The sequence below is a fragment of the Channa argus genome, chromosome 8, assembly GCF_033026475.1.
Source record: "Channa argus isolate prfri chromosome 8, Channa argus male v1.0, whole genome shotgun sequence".
Classification (NCBI taxonomy): Eukaryota; Metazoa; Chordata; class Actinopteri; order Anabantiformes; family Channidae; genus Channa; species Channa argus.
Window position 1 is genome coordinate 10,202,501 of NC_090204.1, and position 15,375 is coordinate 10,217,875.

At 38.7% G+C, this 15,375-nt stretch overlaps 1 protein-coding gene across 5 annotated transcripts in view; it reads right to left on the reverse strand.

Annotated features, from left to right (window-relative positions):
• The window catches only part of ap3d1 (adaptor related protein complex 3 subunit delta 1), a 29,289-nt gene that overhangs the window by 1,038 nt on the left and 12,876 nt on the right, over positions 1-15,375 (reverse strand). Inside the window, exons 13-35 of one of the 5 annotated variants that reach the window (XM_067512845.1) lie at positions 15,038-15,186; positions 14,711-14,941; positions 14,288-14,519; positions 13,996-14,141; positions 13,752-13,893; positions 13,262-13,333; positions 13,019-13,094; positions 12,550-12,749; positions 12,225-12,298; positions 11,845-11,868; positions 9,574-9,742; positions 9,234-9,374; positions 8,745-8,798; positions 7,296-7,403; positions 6,617-6,772; positions 6,255-6,302; positions 5,665-5,685; positions 5,159-5,348; positions 3,556-3,644; positions 2,497-2,582; positions 2,190-2,311; positions 1,785-1,864; positions 1-1,641 (exon numbers count right to left, since the gene is read on the reverse strand). The exon at positions 1-1,641 is cut by the window's left edge and continues 1,038 nt beyond it. In XM_067512845.1, coding sequence (XP_067368946.1) covers positions 1,546-1,641; positions 1,785-1,864; positions 2,190-2,311; positions 2,497-2,582; positions 3,556-3,644; positions 5,159-5,348; positions 5,665-5,685; positions 6,255-6,302; positions 6,617-6,772; positions 7,296-7,403; positions 8,745-8,798; positions 9,234-9,374; positions 9,574-9,742; positions 11,845-11,868; positions 12,225-12,298; positions 12,550-12,749; positions 13,019-13,094; positions 13,262-13,333; positions 13,752-13,893; positions 13,996-14,141; positions 14,288-14,519; positions 14,711-14,941; positions 15,038-15,186 — 2,706 coding nt within the window. In that variant the 3' untranslated portion in view covers positions 1-1,545. The remainder of the gene's footprint in view (positions 1,642-1,784; positions 1,865-2,189; positions 2,312-2,496; positions 2,583-3,555; positions 3,645-5,158; positions 5,349-5,664; positions 5,686-6,254; positions 6,303-6,616; positions 6,773-7,295; positions 7,404-8,744; positions 8,799-9,233; positions 9,375-9,573; positions 9,743-11,844; positions 11,869-12,224; positions 12,299-12,549; positions 12,750-13,018; positions 13,095-13,261; positions 13,334-13,751; positions 13,894-13,995; positions 14,142-14,287; positions 14,520-14,710; positions 14,942-15,037; positions 15,187-15,375) is intronic. The other 4 variants (XM_067512847.1, XM_067512848.1, XM_067512846.1 and 1 more) reach the window with 4 other exon arrangements.

Genomic DNA, 15,375 nt, shown 5'->3' on the forward strand with positions numbered 1-15,375 from the left:
AAAAATAATAAAATAAAAAAAATAAAAAAAGACAAACCGTATTGACAGCGCTTGCTTTCTTCCAAACCACATCGAATAGGGATTGAGAGGCAAACTAAAACCATTGACCACTTAAGAGTCTTCACCTAAGGAGAGAACAACCTTAGCATCCATTCAAACCAGTTGTTTTTAAACTTTAGTAATTTGTCAGAGGAAGGAAGCAGGGCAGTGTCATGATATGCACTGTGTATGCCAGATTATGCTGTAAAAAGTTTTCCATGCAGTGACACAAATGATAGTGTTTAGCACCATGGCGGCTTCATAAGCACAACAGTAGTATTATTTTAATTATAACAATGCAACATCTACGCAAGAACTCCAGCCGTGAGTTGAAGAGGCAGCTGGGAAGGTTGCATTGGCCTGATAGAAAACGGTCCTGTGCTAAAATGGGAATCTCACATTGCACTGCATTTTGTACTTTGATGCCAAAGTTTATTTCAATTATATTAGACACTGACATTTTTAATATCTTGTTTGTTTTATTAAAAGGAAGGCTAATTTCTTGGGCTTTCAAATAGCATCTTAGGGAAGTTGAATCAGGAAGCAGATATACTGGGGAGGGAGATGGGGCTCTACAAGACTCATGAAGCCCTGGAGTAGGTCAAACTGCATGGCTAAGGCACAGAGCAAAACCACTGATCTACTGTACAAATCACCCGTAGTTCCACACAAGGATTTTATTAAACTAACACTAGCAGATTTGCTCTGAGCCTTGGCAAAAACCAAGTGGGCTAAAAGCTCTAATGCAAGTTTAAAACCTATGTCTAATTTGTAGCTTTGTTTTACTCTCTAGGTTATTCTTACAGCAGTACCCCAGTTTCTGGTTTTCTCTAGGCACCATGTCAGTAGTGCTATTTTTCCAGATTTCCCATCTGAGACAGTGTTCACATGGTATTTCCAGGCTTACACAAATTAACAGCACGCACACTCACACAGTGATGCTTAGTGAGTGGAAAGGGGTTGGTTGAGCTAAAGCCGAAGAAAGGCTTCAGAACAACAAACAAAAATTAAAAAAACAAACAAACAGTAAAAACACATCTCAACCATCAACAGCAAAAAGTCCAGTTGTTAACATTACATTACATGACTGTCACAGACTGAATTGGAGACACAGTGGAGAGTTGAAAGCAACACAATTAAGAGCAGCAGATGCAAGGCATCCAGAAACGGGAGTTCAGTACAGAGTCAGGAGTTCAGGGGATGAAAACCAGAAAGTAAAAAAGAAATTGCATTGCAGAGAAGACTGAGCATGTACACAGTGAGTGTGTAAAACTACATCAAGTTTTAGGTAGTGACCACAGAGGTCAGAGTGCAGAGGAACAACAGAGTGTGGGACACTGAAGTAGAAGGTAAGGGCAAAGAAATCTTGCGAATCTGAGGACTAATAAATAGGGCAATACTGAAGTGTCAGCCGTGATGTATCATAACATGATTATGTTGTGTTTCAGCGAAGGAAGGGGGTGGCATGGAAGGGTTTGAGAGGAACTCTGGAGCTGTCATACACAATCAGCATTTAGAGAAAGTTTGCTTGATCTCATCCAGCACATTCCCAAGCAGCGTCGGCTCATCGCATTTAGCGTCAATGGATACTGTTTGATCAGACTGGAAGAAAAAAAGGAAATAGAGAGAGACAAAATTAGCATATTGTGAATATTGAGTTTTTTTTTTTTTTTAAACTTAAATTAATTTGGCTATGAATCCGTTTACTGGTGAATACAGGATAAAAAGGTCACTGATTCACTTACAAATTTGACCAGCAGACAGACGTGATGGCCCTGGATAGACCTGCTGTACATGGAGGCGCAGGAGTCAATCCTCTCAACAACTACCAAAATAAAGATAGGAAAAAAAAAACACAAAAAAGTTTAAGCCCACAGTATGCTGTTCATTATTATAGTTTGCTTTTCTTGTAAATGACAATTTACTACATGAATGAATAAACTTGCATGTTACATGTTAAGATCATATACTGAATTTGAAATACTTTTCTTTGATAATCATAAAATCTCGGTAAATAGCAACTGTATTCAAATCAACGGCTTTCTGCTTGTCCTTTTTAGTGATCACCAATTGTAGTGTGGTGCAATAATCCAGTCCGTTGACATTTCAGAACAAGTTTGTTACTTGCGGCAAATGAAGACTATGTGTACCAGAGAAATGGTGGTGGAAGCAGATCCTGGCAAGTAGGTGGTGGAAGGGCATGTTAACTCCCTCCAGTCTGACAGAGCTGGTCTTCAGGTCCCCTGACTCCAGAAGTTTTGCAAACGCATCACTGGCAGAACACCACAACAGAAACAAATTACTTTTCTTGTGCACTTTTCAGTTGTTCAGCCAAAAACACTTAAAAGCTAATAGCAGATTTTTATCAATTTTAGTGGGAGTATTCATGATCACCAGAGGACAAGTTTTTTTCAGCTATCTAATGACCTCTAGAGTCACAAAATTCAAATCACCAACCTGTAGCAAGGAGTAGTGATTAGGTAGGAGGTGCAGGTAAAGTGCAGTTTGAAATCCAGTTTTTCATGAGTGGAGGAATCCTCATTCTGTAGGAACACAACAAATATGGATAATCAGTAAAGTAGCATGACCCTTTTTTGGCTGCCAAACTCTAGACACATCTGGGTGAAGGGTTAGTTGCCAAAATTAAACCTGGAGCCAGTAAGGATTCCTTGTCCTAGAACATTTTTTTCATGACTTGCACTGGAAGCATTGTTTAATCGATCCAAAATTAATGTTTTTTCTTATGCTTACATGGCTTAATGGACAGAAAGTGTAACAGAGAAAGAGAAGCTGAGACCAAGCATTCTTTATTGCACCATGACATGTGGAGACTAAATAAAGTTGATCTTTTGTTTTTGGAACAAACTCCATCCTAATAAAAAATTTTGCTTCGCCCCACATAGACATAGTGAAGACTAATGATATATATTAATATGAAATTTCTACATTACAGGGTCAAAGTTTACTTTTACAATATCTTCAACGTCTGGGGAGAAAAGAATGCCGAGGTATTGTAAAACCTGCTTAGAATCCTGTGATGTAATAGTTTGCAAAAACATGTTTGGGCAGAAGTTTGTAAGTGCAAGCCTTATATTTAGTCCATTTAATATATTAGAGAGGTTGCCCACAGACTACAGGGTCAGAGGCTCTTGTCTCCCCGACCACATGTCAAAGTGTCCCTGGGCAGGACACTGAACCCCAAGCTGCCCATCCCAATTTCCAGCCATGCACTACCGTACCCAAGCCCCGTAAAATTGGGGAGGGCTGCGTCAAGAAGGGCATCCGGCAATAAAAAGAAAAAAAGAAAAAAAAGAAAAGAAAAAAAAGTGCCAAATTAATATGCAGACCAACAAGCTGCTTTCAATTATACTAATATTTATTCCTTCCTTCCTTCTTTCCTTCTTTTGTTTCTTTCCCCAAAATAAAGTTCCAATGATTTTTGTTGATTTGTTGTTGTAGTGTCAATTTCTGCTGCCAGGTTTACCACTTTTCCTTTGTGCACATTTTCTGACTGACCTTTACTATAAAGGCGAGCGTTCCCTTCAGTTTCTGTGGCATCACAATGCTCTGCACAGTGAAGACAAATCTTGCCTCATTGGACACTCCTGAAAGAGAACACCTTATGGTTATGCAAACAAAGTCACTTCCTACAGTAAAATTTCTGAAACCTCAGGGCAACTATTATAAAAGGTCTTTCTGCTAATAAATGCTTTAAATTTTTAATCTCTGATAACTTGGTATTTGATTATAATCTGTTGTCTAATCTATTCCAGGGCTCAAAATTAACTTTTTTTTTGTGAGTGTCCTGTAAGTGCCAAAAATCCTACTTTTAAATGTCCCAAATTAAGTGGGTTTTTTTACGTTTTATATACAAATAGTTTGATATCTTGTTTCAGTAGCTTGCATAATCTGTGACTCACCATCAGTGTTCTGCTAGTTAATACCTGTGCTTGTCTTAATAAAACAAATAAATAAATAACTAAATAAATACCTAATTAGCCAGCAACCATGTTGTCATACCGCATGTCATAAAATTGTTTTTTCTATTCTTTTGTCAACCCCATTTAGTATATCACTGAGAACTGGCTACAGTATATAATAAAATCTCCTTTCTTCACTACAGTATAACTGCAGCACAACATACACCCTTGAAAACCTAATCAACTCTTCTGAGTTTTAAACAGTTTTACCTTTATGAAGGAAATTTTCCTGCAGGACTGTTGGATTAGACTAACTTAGTTTGAGTGGAAGTTCATTTATCAATATCTACAACAGCAAAGTCTCTACAAAGACTCAGTAATATAAGCTTAATGAAATGGAAACTGGGTAAAGTTTAAAAAGAAAGAACATGAAATTAGTCACTAGCTCTGTTCCTCCTCTGTGTGCTGCTGATGTGACTATACTGACAGCTAAAGCTGCAACAGGGTTTGGTTTGGGACCATCTCATTGTCCTTCAGAACTCGTGGCATATACAAGTTCGGCACATAAAGCTGTAAGTTATGTCAAGCTGTATCTGCAGGTATGCTAAAACAACATATATACAAGCAATTAACCAACAAGCTTGTTGTGGTGAACACACGACTGTGGATACGAAAGTGTGGGCAGAGCTGAAATTTTTGCTCTTCTGCATGTTTATGATAATTTAACAAGTATTTTGATAATTTACTCTCATTGTTCTTTAATATAAAGTTTTTCTCACAAGTTCCTGAATGAGCATTGATGTTGTCTAGTCCAGTTGAGGAGTTAACACTAGTTTGACTTTACCTGAGCTGTCTGCTCCCTCTCTGCTGCAGCCAGTGACACTTGGCTGAGCTTCACCTCGCTCATACACAGAGAGAAGAAGCTGCTCCATAAATATATTATCACATTCGATTCCAGTGGCGTCTTTGAGAATTGATATCAAGTAAAGTCAGAATACAAATACTTATTTATTTTTCTCTGCTCTAGTTAACTTTTTACAACAAAATGCTCACACTGTTAGGCAATTTTCTTTTTTGTCCCAAATCCCAAATCTTTGTTCCACAGGTGCTATTTTACTGTACCCAAGTGTACTGTACACATAACGGGATGAACATAATCGCCTTCAATTAAGGTGTGCATCATGCATATAATCACTAACCGGGTGGAAGCTGGAAGGGCACAACGAGGCCATCATGTGGACCCGATCCCTCTGGCCTATGTAGCTTTGAGTTGAGAGAGTCAAGGACGTTGAACTCCATGGATTTGAGGAAGCTTTCACACTTGTTTTCAAATATAACAGACACCACCACCTGACTGCCATCCTGTAGGTTTCCCTGGATATCACACACCTTATGAGGGGGGGGAAAAATGTTACCAAAAATATCTAATCCTTCCTCTTTTTATTTTTAAAACGGACCAATGATCAAACAAGGTATACAATAGAGAAAGCAAATTTGAATAATCAATCCAACACCAAAGCACACATCACTGTTTCCAATAAACCGGTCTAAGTAAAGAGAAAGTCTCAAGGACAGAATCATTCTCAGAAGGTGATGCAACACTGCTGTGCTATGGAAACATTAACGTAGTCTGCCACAGAGCAGAGTCTGTAAAAAACAACACAAACACAGAGAAACACTGTCATTGAGAGAACAGACCAAATACCTCATCAGCATCCTCCATCATCTTCAAGGAGAGGAAGAGAAAAGGAGAGATCTGCATATGTACTTTTTTTATTTATTTATTTATTTTTTTTACAGCTACTTTTATTTTATATGCCTTTTCCATTACTAAGACTAGCCCAAATGTTAATTTTAGCATGGCTGGTTCCACATTTTTTTGCTAAGTGACTTAACACAACAACCAAGTTGATCAGGACAACATCACATGGTCAAGAGATTATAAACTACATTTCTTTTTAGGGACCACATTAAAGCGTGTGTTGTGATCTAGCAAACAAGCCCATTTATAGGGCAAACTTTTTATTGTCAGTCTATCAGAAAGTCAATGAGAAACTAATAGCATGATTAAATCAGGTAGATAAACATGCCATAACAGGACACATTCACATAAGGGTTTGCAATTTATGGCAGCATAACCTAGGAGGAAAAGTATGACGATAAAAAATTAATCTAGAGAACTAAAAGTAATTGTTAGTACAATGAGACCAAATGGTTGCAAAGGTATTATTAAGTGAAAAATGAATTAGTGGTTAATATTTCTCGTCTAGCAGCCTCCAAGTCACAAACACTCACCATCTTTATGTAGGAGTTCTCAGCCAACAAGCAGTAATTGGACATGGGCTGAAAGAAGAGAGGAGCTCACATTAGATCTGGCATTCTCTGTCACTCTGTATGCTAACTAGGCAACAGGAGCTGCCTTGTGTGTGTGTGTGTGTGTGTGTGTGTGTGTGTGTGTGTGTGTGTGTGTGTGTGTGTGTGTGTCTGCAGCAGTCAGTGGGAGCTACAATATTAAATAACAGTTAAATAGTTTATTTTGTTCTTTAATTGAAATATTGTTATTTCTAGCAAAGTTAACATAATGTGTTAGTTTCAACATTTGTGTATGTTTAAAGTATTTATTGTATAGCTAGTAAATACTGACGATGAGCACTGACCGGTAGAGGGTCTTCCTCCTCCATAGTGCCATTTTGCACAGACTCCTCTCCACCTCCATCACTGTGGTGGTGATGGTGATGATGCTTTTTCTTTTTTTTCTTATCTTTCTCTTCCTTGTCCTTTTTCTGCTTCTTCTTCTTGTGTTTGGATGATTTCTTAATATTAAAACATAACAATGAAGATTGAGACAATTTATAAGAAATTAGAAAAGATCTAAAGCTTAGTGGTAATGACTATTTCTCCAGAGACCATGTTAGAACTGGCAGGTGTCTAGCACATTATTGAAGAAAACTAAATGGTAAATGGTCTGCACTTATATAGTGCTTTTCTACCTATTGGCACTCAAAGCGCTTTACACTGTTTCCTATTCACACTCACAATTACACACACACTCATACATCGATGGGGTGTATGAGTATGCAGCTGACCAACATTCACCTGGAGCAACTAAGTTGGGGTTCAGTGTCTTCCTCAAGGACACTTCGACATGTGACTGGAGGAGGTGGGGATTGAACCAACAACTGTGTGATTGGTGGACAACCGCTCTACCTTCCTGTCGCCACAGTCGCCCATAGCTGTCAATGTTCTGTAACCTTTCAGGTTAATGCAAACTGTGGTCTTTTGCATTGCAGCCAAACTTTCTACTTTACAATTAACACATCATCAGTGGTGACTCACAGTCTCCTCCTTCTCAGTATCTTTAGGCTCATCAGGCTCAGAGTTTGGTGCCTTGCCAGAGATCAGCTTGGGGATTGGGGTTGCTTCTGCTGCTACTGTTGATGCATCCTATTCACACACGCATGCACGCACACACAAATCACCACACAAACACAGTGTCTTAGCAAAATCATCGGTATCAAGCAACACCTACAGTAATGTTTGCTACTTCTGTTTTGACAGAGGTAATTAAAGTTAGAATAGTCTTTGTCATTGATTAAAAAAATGTCATTAATCAGCTGCAACCTACTGAGAACTGACACCACAAACACAAAACAGATTTGTTATACCGAAAGTGACATGCAAAAATTCTAATAAGTTTTATGAGCCTGCTTTAGAATGCAACGTGTGTTATTTGCACAACACAAGTGATTATACAAACCAAACATACAAGCTGCCGCTTACAGTTTAATGAGCATAATAAACAGGATCACTTCAGTCTGACACATCACAAATGACAAACCTCACCTTCCAGCAGCACCCTTGAAGGCTTCATTATCAGCACATTATACTCAAGAAAAAAAACCATTTAATTGCCACATTGTTGGTAGCTGTATAGTGCATAAGTTTGTATGGGAAAAGAGCTCATGACAAACATACTGAACACTGGTCCATTCTCATACAATATTTTCATAGCTAGTTCTTTATACATGTTAAATCCTGCAGTCAACTAGGTACTGTAGTAGTCTTATTCTTTACTGCCTTGTTAGTGCACTCCTATGTTTATTTGTGTTTCCAACTGTTGATTGGTGAAATAGCTAGGGTCTATCTAATTGGCAATTCCCTTAATAAATAAATACATAAAAAAAAATAAAATAAAGACTGTTTTACCCCACATGTGACCATGGAGAACTTGTGTTTTTACACGGTGGCAATGGAAACTAAAGGAAATTACCCTATAATAGATTCCAGTGAATGTTAGGAGACTTCCACTAACTTGCCACCACCACCCAACACAACACTAACAACAACCACTTAAACCTCAAAACTGACAACACCCAAAGGGTGAAACAAAGGCTGAGGAAGAAAACTACTGCCACTATGAGACAAATACTGTTAACACAGAGATACATACACACATGCTAGAAAACAGGGAGGCTGGAGAATGTGAGAGGAGAGTATTATGTGACCTGTGAAAGAAAGGAAGTTGTATCAAAACGGTGATGTGTGGAAAATGGGGGGGAAAAAAAAGGTTAAATAAACAAACAAACAAACAAGAATTTGTCAACTGAGGAGATGAGGGTAAGGAGAGAGACAGAGACACAGAGAGAGAGAGAGAGACAGAGAGAGAGAGAGAGAGACACAGAGACAGAGACAGAGACAGAGAGAGACAGAGACAGAGACAGAGACAGAGAGAGAGAGAGAGAGAGAGAGAGAGAGAGAGAGAGAGAGAGAGAGGCGTCACTCAACCTGGGTGTTAGAGGGCACTGGAGCGTTTGAGAGCCAGAAATCCAGATCCGAAACCTAGAAGAGGGAGGGAGGGAGGGAGAGGAGTGCGAGGAGGTGAGAGGGGAGAGGCCAAACAGGTTCTGTATCTTACTACTATTCATGAAAAGAGATACAGAGATTACACTCTTCTGTTTCATGAATAAATCAAGTATTTGGCAAAAGTTTGCACAGTTGGCTACGAGGAAACTGATACTTGATCACTAAAACTGACTGAAAGGGAGACTGGGAAAAAGCAATGGAAGTGTTGAGCCAGTGAAAATTTTTAACGATAACAGTTTACATGTAATAACTTTGGCATAATTTACAATATGTATAGTGGCATTCTTCCGCCAGTTTAGATCATGAACTTCGTATCAACTTGATCAAGTTTTAGGGACAAATTAATTATTAGATGCAAACTGTCTTGCTAGGTAAGAAACTGCTTTATTCTATCCTTTTATAAAGGCATACCTCAGCACTGGTGGAAGTGGGTGGTGGGGCCACCTCGCTTGTTTCTTCTGATTGGACCACAGGCTCATCCTCCTGGCCCCCCATGAGATCCTCCTCCTTTTCTTCATGTTTGTGTTTTTTCTTCTTCTTTTCTTCTTTGCTCTTTTGGAAAAACAGGAGAATTAATTCAGACCCATGTCACAGAGAGGTTAAGAAAAACAATCACGAATCATGTCACAGTTGTGTTGTCCTCTTGCTCAATTAGCTTCATCTGATTGACTGGTTTTAAGGAAAGCGTTTCATAAGATGAACAGAATGAGGATAGTGTGGTTTTTATTTAGAAAGAAAATAAAAACCTTACCTTCCTATCCCTCTCTTTGTCCCTCTTCTTCTCCTTTTTTTCTTTGCTGCTCCTCTTCTTGGGCTCCTGCAGAGATGCTCTTTGTGCTTCTCTATCTTCTGTTGGGCTTTTTGGAGCCTCTGCTGCACGGTGTGACCTGACAGGCAGCTTCTCACTGTCTGCAAGAGGCCTGGACAACCAGTAACAGAGACACCTATTTTAACTTTGCTTGAATGACAACTTATCAAGTAATTGCGGTCAAATCAGAAATAGAACCATCATCTGAATATTATTTTTAAAAATTTCTTTTGAAAAAGGTGAACAAGGCTTGTAGTTGCAGCAATCCATCAAGCGCACAGATCTCATTCAAAGCAATGAATCAAGCCATTCCTCTGTCAAAGCATTCCCAAACAGCTAGATGCTACAATAATAAATTCCTCCATATTGAACTGATATGAGTTGTCAAAGTTTGCTTCACCAAGCCTGCCCCTGTAAGCAGAAGTATTCACATTGAAGCCCCCTAGTGGCTGTTATGTATAAAAAGTCACTTCCTCTGTCTTTATCCCCAACCATATGCAAGCAATAACCATACACAGAACAAATCAGAGTAACATTTACAAGGTATATTTTTGAAATTCTGTTTTTAAGACGGATTTATCACCAGTTTGTGTTTAGGTTTACTTTGCATTTTCAAAGTATAGGAATGCATAAGCAACCTGAAAATGTGTTCTCTTAGAACAAGTACAATACTGTCATGTTTCCTGGGATTTCCAACCTCCACATCGGTCTAAATTTTGAAAAGGCCAAAGTCAGCTGCAGAAAAAGAACGTTGTTCATAAAGTAGTAATACTGGCCTATAGCTGAAACACAGGCTGAAAGCCACACTGGACAAAGCACAAAATAGTTGTCAATAGTTGTGAATACAGTTCACATTAATTATTTTAACAGAAATTACGCCATTATGTTCATTTCTTATTAAATAAACACATAGCTAATTTGCATTCAGACCATGTAATTTTAAGTCGACTGAACGTACATAACTTTAATTATAATATACAATAATAATTATACAAACCCAAAGTCCACACTCACGAAATTAATTTGCCAGTCAAACACATTTGTTAAGCAATTAAACACACATTTTAACAAAAAGATATGCTAACATACCTGTAGGTTTCTTTGATTGTTTAGTTGACTTTGCTAGTAATGGTAGGGTGATTTCTGTTCTGCTAAGATACCGATATGGGACTATTTCTGTCCCTATGTAAATCTCTGCCCTTGTGCAGCAGTATCTAGGATTTGTCTTTGTTTGAGGCTTTAAACTAAAGACAAACCTTGAGATAGACAGCAGCAGCATTCCACAATACTAACAAAACAAAAGCTAACAGTCATCAAGGTGATAAACTCTATTTAAAAGTATTAAAGGGTCAGTACTACTGAGGATCATTTTCAGTAGAAGAAAGGCATGGCATACATATGTGCTATTGGCAGTGCCATTTAGCTGTTAATACAGTAATTTCCACATAATCTCCTCTTCTTTTGTCTTCATTTGTCAGTGTAAAACTTGAGTAATATACTTCACCTACGCCATTAATTACATTTTCACACATTTTATTTATAGATTAGGTCAAACTGCACATATGCTTGTTATTTATAACAGGGGCAGGCGAGGCGTATCCACTTTAAAAGATAGCGTTTGAGTATTTGGAGGCATGGCACCTCTACTGACCTCAAGTGGGGAGAAACTGGGAAATGTGAGTAAAAGAATTATAAGACTTAACTCCTGGGACAGGTTTACTAAAAGCATGTGGATGCAGATTATCTTCAAGAAAAACAAGCGCTAAAATGCTTTTAGGAGCCTACTTCAGGACAGGTGGTGAAAAATTAAGTCTTGAAAACATCAACAGCAGCCTAAAAATAAAATTGTGTTTTGTTCATAAAACTACGTAAAACTTATTAAATATAAGGATTTTTTTTAAACTGGAACCCCTCTTCTCTTAAGTGAAGAGGAAACAGAGCTGATGATATAGTCAAGCTTAAAGTAAGGTAAGGGATCCTATATAATTTAATGTACTATGACAATAACTACAATAAAACAGATATAAAAAAGTACAAGCTAATAGAGTAGAACAAGGACACAGGCACTTAAAAGTCCAAGGAATGGATAGTAAAAAGCTAATAGATGGAATAACTATGTTAGCGAAAAGAACATGACACCCATTAGGAGAGACACAAAGAGAGGTAGTCCATGTATAGTCGAAGCACACGTCCTTTGGCTGGGGTAGTACTCACCTTTGCCCAGCGGCTTCCATCAAGCTGCCGAAACAGACAGGCAGTAATGGGTGTGTGTAGGCATAGAAAGGGGAAAGCAGACAGCACAACGCCATAAGGAGTCAGAGGAGGAAATTGGCCAAGCCAGATCAGCTGTGACCCTGTGGCCAGGAAGCTCAAGAAATAAATAAGGAACAAAAATGAACAGTTTCAAACAATAAAGAAAAAAAAAAAACCCAAAATCCAGATTAAAAAGAACTACCTTAAGGGTTTGGGCTCAAAATTGTCACACATGTAAATGACAGGATTCTACAAATAAACATTATGTGGTAAAACAGAGATTTACAGAAAGGTCTGGACCTGTAAAAAGCAGAGATATGGTCTACATAGCATTGACTCACTTGTCCAGGTCAATGTCCAGGGCTTTGTGAGGGTCATTGGGGTCTTTGTCATCATCATCACTGGGTAAGGCATTCTGAATGAATGACATGGCGGAATAGCCGTTATCAAAATGACCTAGTGTTTTGCCTCAACAATACATTAATGACTTTCAGTCACAAAGTGGAGAAAAAAATTGTAAAGAAATTTTTTGGTATTTCATTTAGATTGAGACATAGTTTATCGCAGCAGGAATCCCTCACTCTTTACCTTTTGAGGTTAGGGTGATAACTAGGGAGGAGAACTAATTATTTTATAGTTAAATAGTTTGCACTTTTTTCAGGGTACCTCTGGCATCTCCTCTGTAACTATATCAACCATGTGCGCAGGTGTGATGTCTTCCTCGCTCTCTGGACCCGAATCGTGTTTCTTTCCGCGGCCACTGCGCTTTTCTTTCCTCTTCTTCTTCTCTTTCTTTTTCTTCTCTGCTCTCTCTTTCTGCCGTCGCTCCTCCTCCAGCTTGACATACTGGTCAGACATAGGCAGACCTGTGAAACAGGAGAAAGCCACAAAAGGTTTTAATAAAGGGAAAGGTAGTAAAACAAACAAATAATAATAAATACTAATAAAACAAACAATATTAAAGCAAAATTAAAAATAAGCATTAAGTAGGCCTGAACCATTACAGTATCTGCATTATGTTAAAGCACAAACGCAAGTACAGGAAAGTAAAAGGCAGAAAAGTACGCCATTCAAGTTGAAGAGTCATTAATGTGACATTAGCATCTTGTGGTAGTGCTGGGACAGTGTGTCACACCTGGGACTTTGAGAGGCACACTGAGGTCAATCTGCACGACTGGGATGTGCTCCACTCCAGGGGCATCTTGGTAAACCTGCACAAACAAAACATCCATTTAAAACAAAACATTAGTTTGTGTTGCACAGTCTAACTACATTTTTTTTATTAATCTCACTTTATTGCTTATAAAAGACAGGTTTTAAAAACACAGGAACAAACAAACATGTACTATTGCAGAGTGATAATGGGTGTTTAGCACACCTTCTGAGAGGATGGGGAAGCCTTGATATAGAATGGGTTGTTGGCTTGCTCCTGCTTCCTGGCTTCTCTCCTCTGGAAGTTGGAGGAAAAGAATGAGCATCATTTAAATCAATAAAGAACAGTCTGCTTATGTTATACCATGAAGTAGGAAACCAAATTTACTCAAAGCAAAAGTCTGAGAAATTCGAAATGGCTTGAATTGTTTTGGAGATCAGATATGCATGTTCAGTTACATAGATAGTAATGTCTGTATTTTATATTTTTATCTTGATTATTTCAAGTTACACGTAGCATTTGGGTGAAAGACTATATTTTGTCAGGGCAGACTTTGAAATCCCATCACAGCATACATATTTACACACATAATCTACAAAAAACTAAGATAAAAAAAAAATGTTTTTCACCAACATATCCAATTTATTCAAATTAATAATACAAAAAAAAAAAAAAATCTTCAGTTTAGCAAAGCTACAATCATCTACTAGCTTACCCTCGCCAGCTCCTTTTCGTCCACCTCTGTGTGACGGGGACGAGAATGTTTGGGTTCCTCCCTAGCAAAAATAGCCTTGGGCTGCTCATCCTCAGACTCGCTCTCAGATGGAGGCTCATTGATCCATGCATCCAAGTCCAGACTGCACAATCAAGATCAAGATTCAAAGGCAAATTATTTTTAGATTTCAATTAGAGTCTAACTATTTAACAATATATGTTCCCTGTGTACTCAGACAACTCACCCTTCAGGAACAGGCACTTTTTTCTGTGCCTTGGGGGCTACAGGGTTAAGTTCTCCAGCAAAGAGTTCACTGACTTCCTCCGCTACTTCTATATCTTTTTGCTGCAGTTTCTGGATATACTTGACAAGCTGCAGGATACAAGAGGCCTGTGGACATGAAAGATCAAATAGAGATTTACATTAGGTATTTATCAGATCTACATGAATTTGGTAACTTTGTGAGGCGTACAATGTCAAAGTTAAGATTTGTATAATAGTTTAAGCAAAAGAAAAAAGGTTCCTTTATATCTTACCCTTTCCTGAACCTCCAGGTTGGCGCTCTGGACAAACAGTGGCAGCCTGTCTATCATCAGCTGGATGGTTTCCTGTGCAGCTGTGCTGTCTGTGTTCCCCTCCTGGCTCTTTAGCACGGTGGCAAACAGCTTGGCTGCATTCTGCACATATACTGCCTGAATGTGGCCTGGTAACGTGGCAACCTTTGGCCGCAGCATGGCCTCCAGCGTTTGCATGGGGTTCTCAAGATGTCTGTAGAAAAGGAGAAGGTGGAGTTCTGTGAATCTTGGTTTGCATGATAACAGAGGAAAGAAATGGTGAGTAGCATCTAAGCCGAGCTGCCAGTTATATGCTCATGGATTCATTGTGGCATACAAGTGAGGTGATGCTCCTGTCATTACAATCTTAAAATATGTTTTGCAAAACTGGGGAGCCTGACGTACTCTGAGAATTCTCCACAGATCCAGGCTGCAGCATACAACACTTCACAGATGCCGTTACGTTGCATGTTGCCAGTCAGCAGGTGGGCATTGTCCAGTAGAGTTGCCATCTGGGCAACAGCAAAGGCCCGAATGGCTTTGACCCGAATAGCAACATCCAGCATCTGAGAGGCGATAAGGTGGCCATGCCGTGTGCCCTCTAATCGGGTCAGCTCCACCAGAATACTGATGTACCTGTTAAGCAAATACAAAAAAAAAAAAAAAAATCAAATCAAGTAAACTAAACTTTGACTGAAGCATAGGACATTTCTGGCTTGGAGTAAAACTGACCATTCAAAGTTAGTAATGTACTGATAGTTGCTCTGGCTGCAGATATCAATGATCTTGGTGAGCAGTTCATCTCTGTAGGTCGTTCCTTCTGCTTTGTCGACATGAAGCATCAGCTTCTTTACAATTTCCATCAAGTTCTTTTTGGATACCTGGGAAGAGCAAACACCAGGTGATTTAGTTTAAATTTGCAGTGCCAAAACTCTTTTCGTAAAAAGGCTGTGAAGTCCTCAAAATTTTAAAACCAGGTGAATTTGCAGTTTGGCATTTAATTGGAAAATTTTGTTTCCACACTTAATAATCACATGCATTTATCCAGAGGAGTTTTTAGACTTGTTACA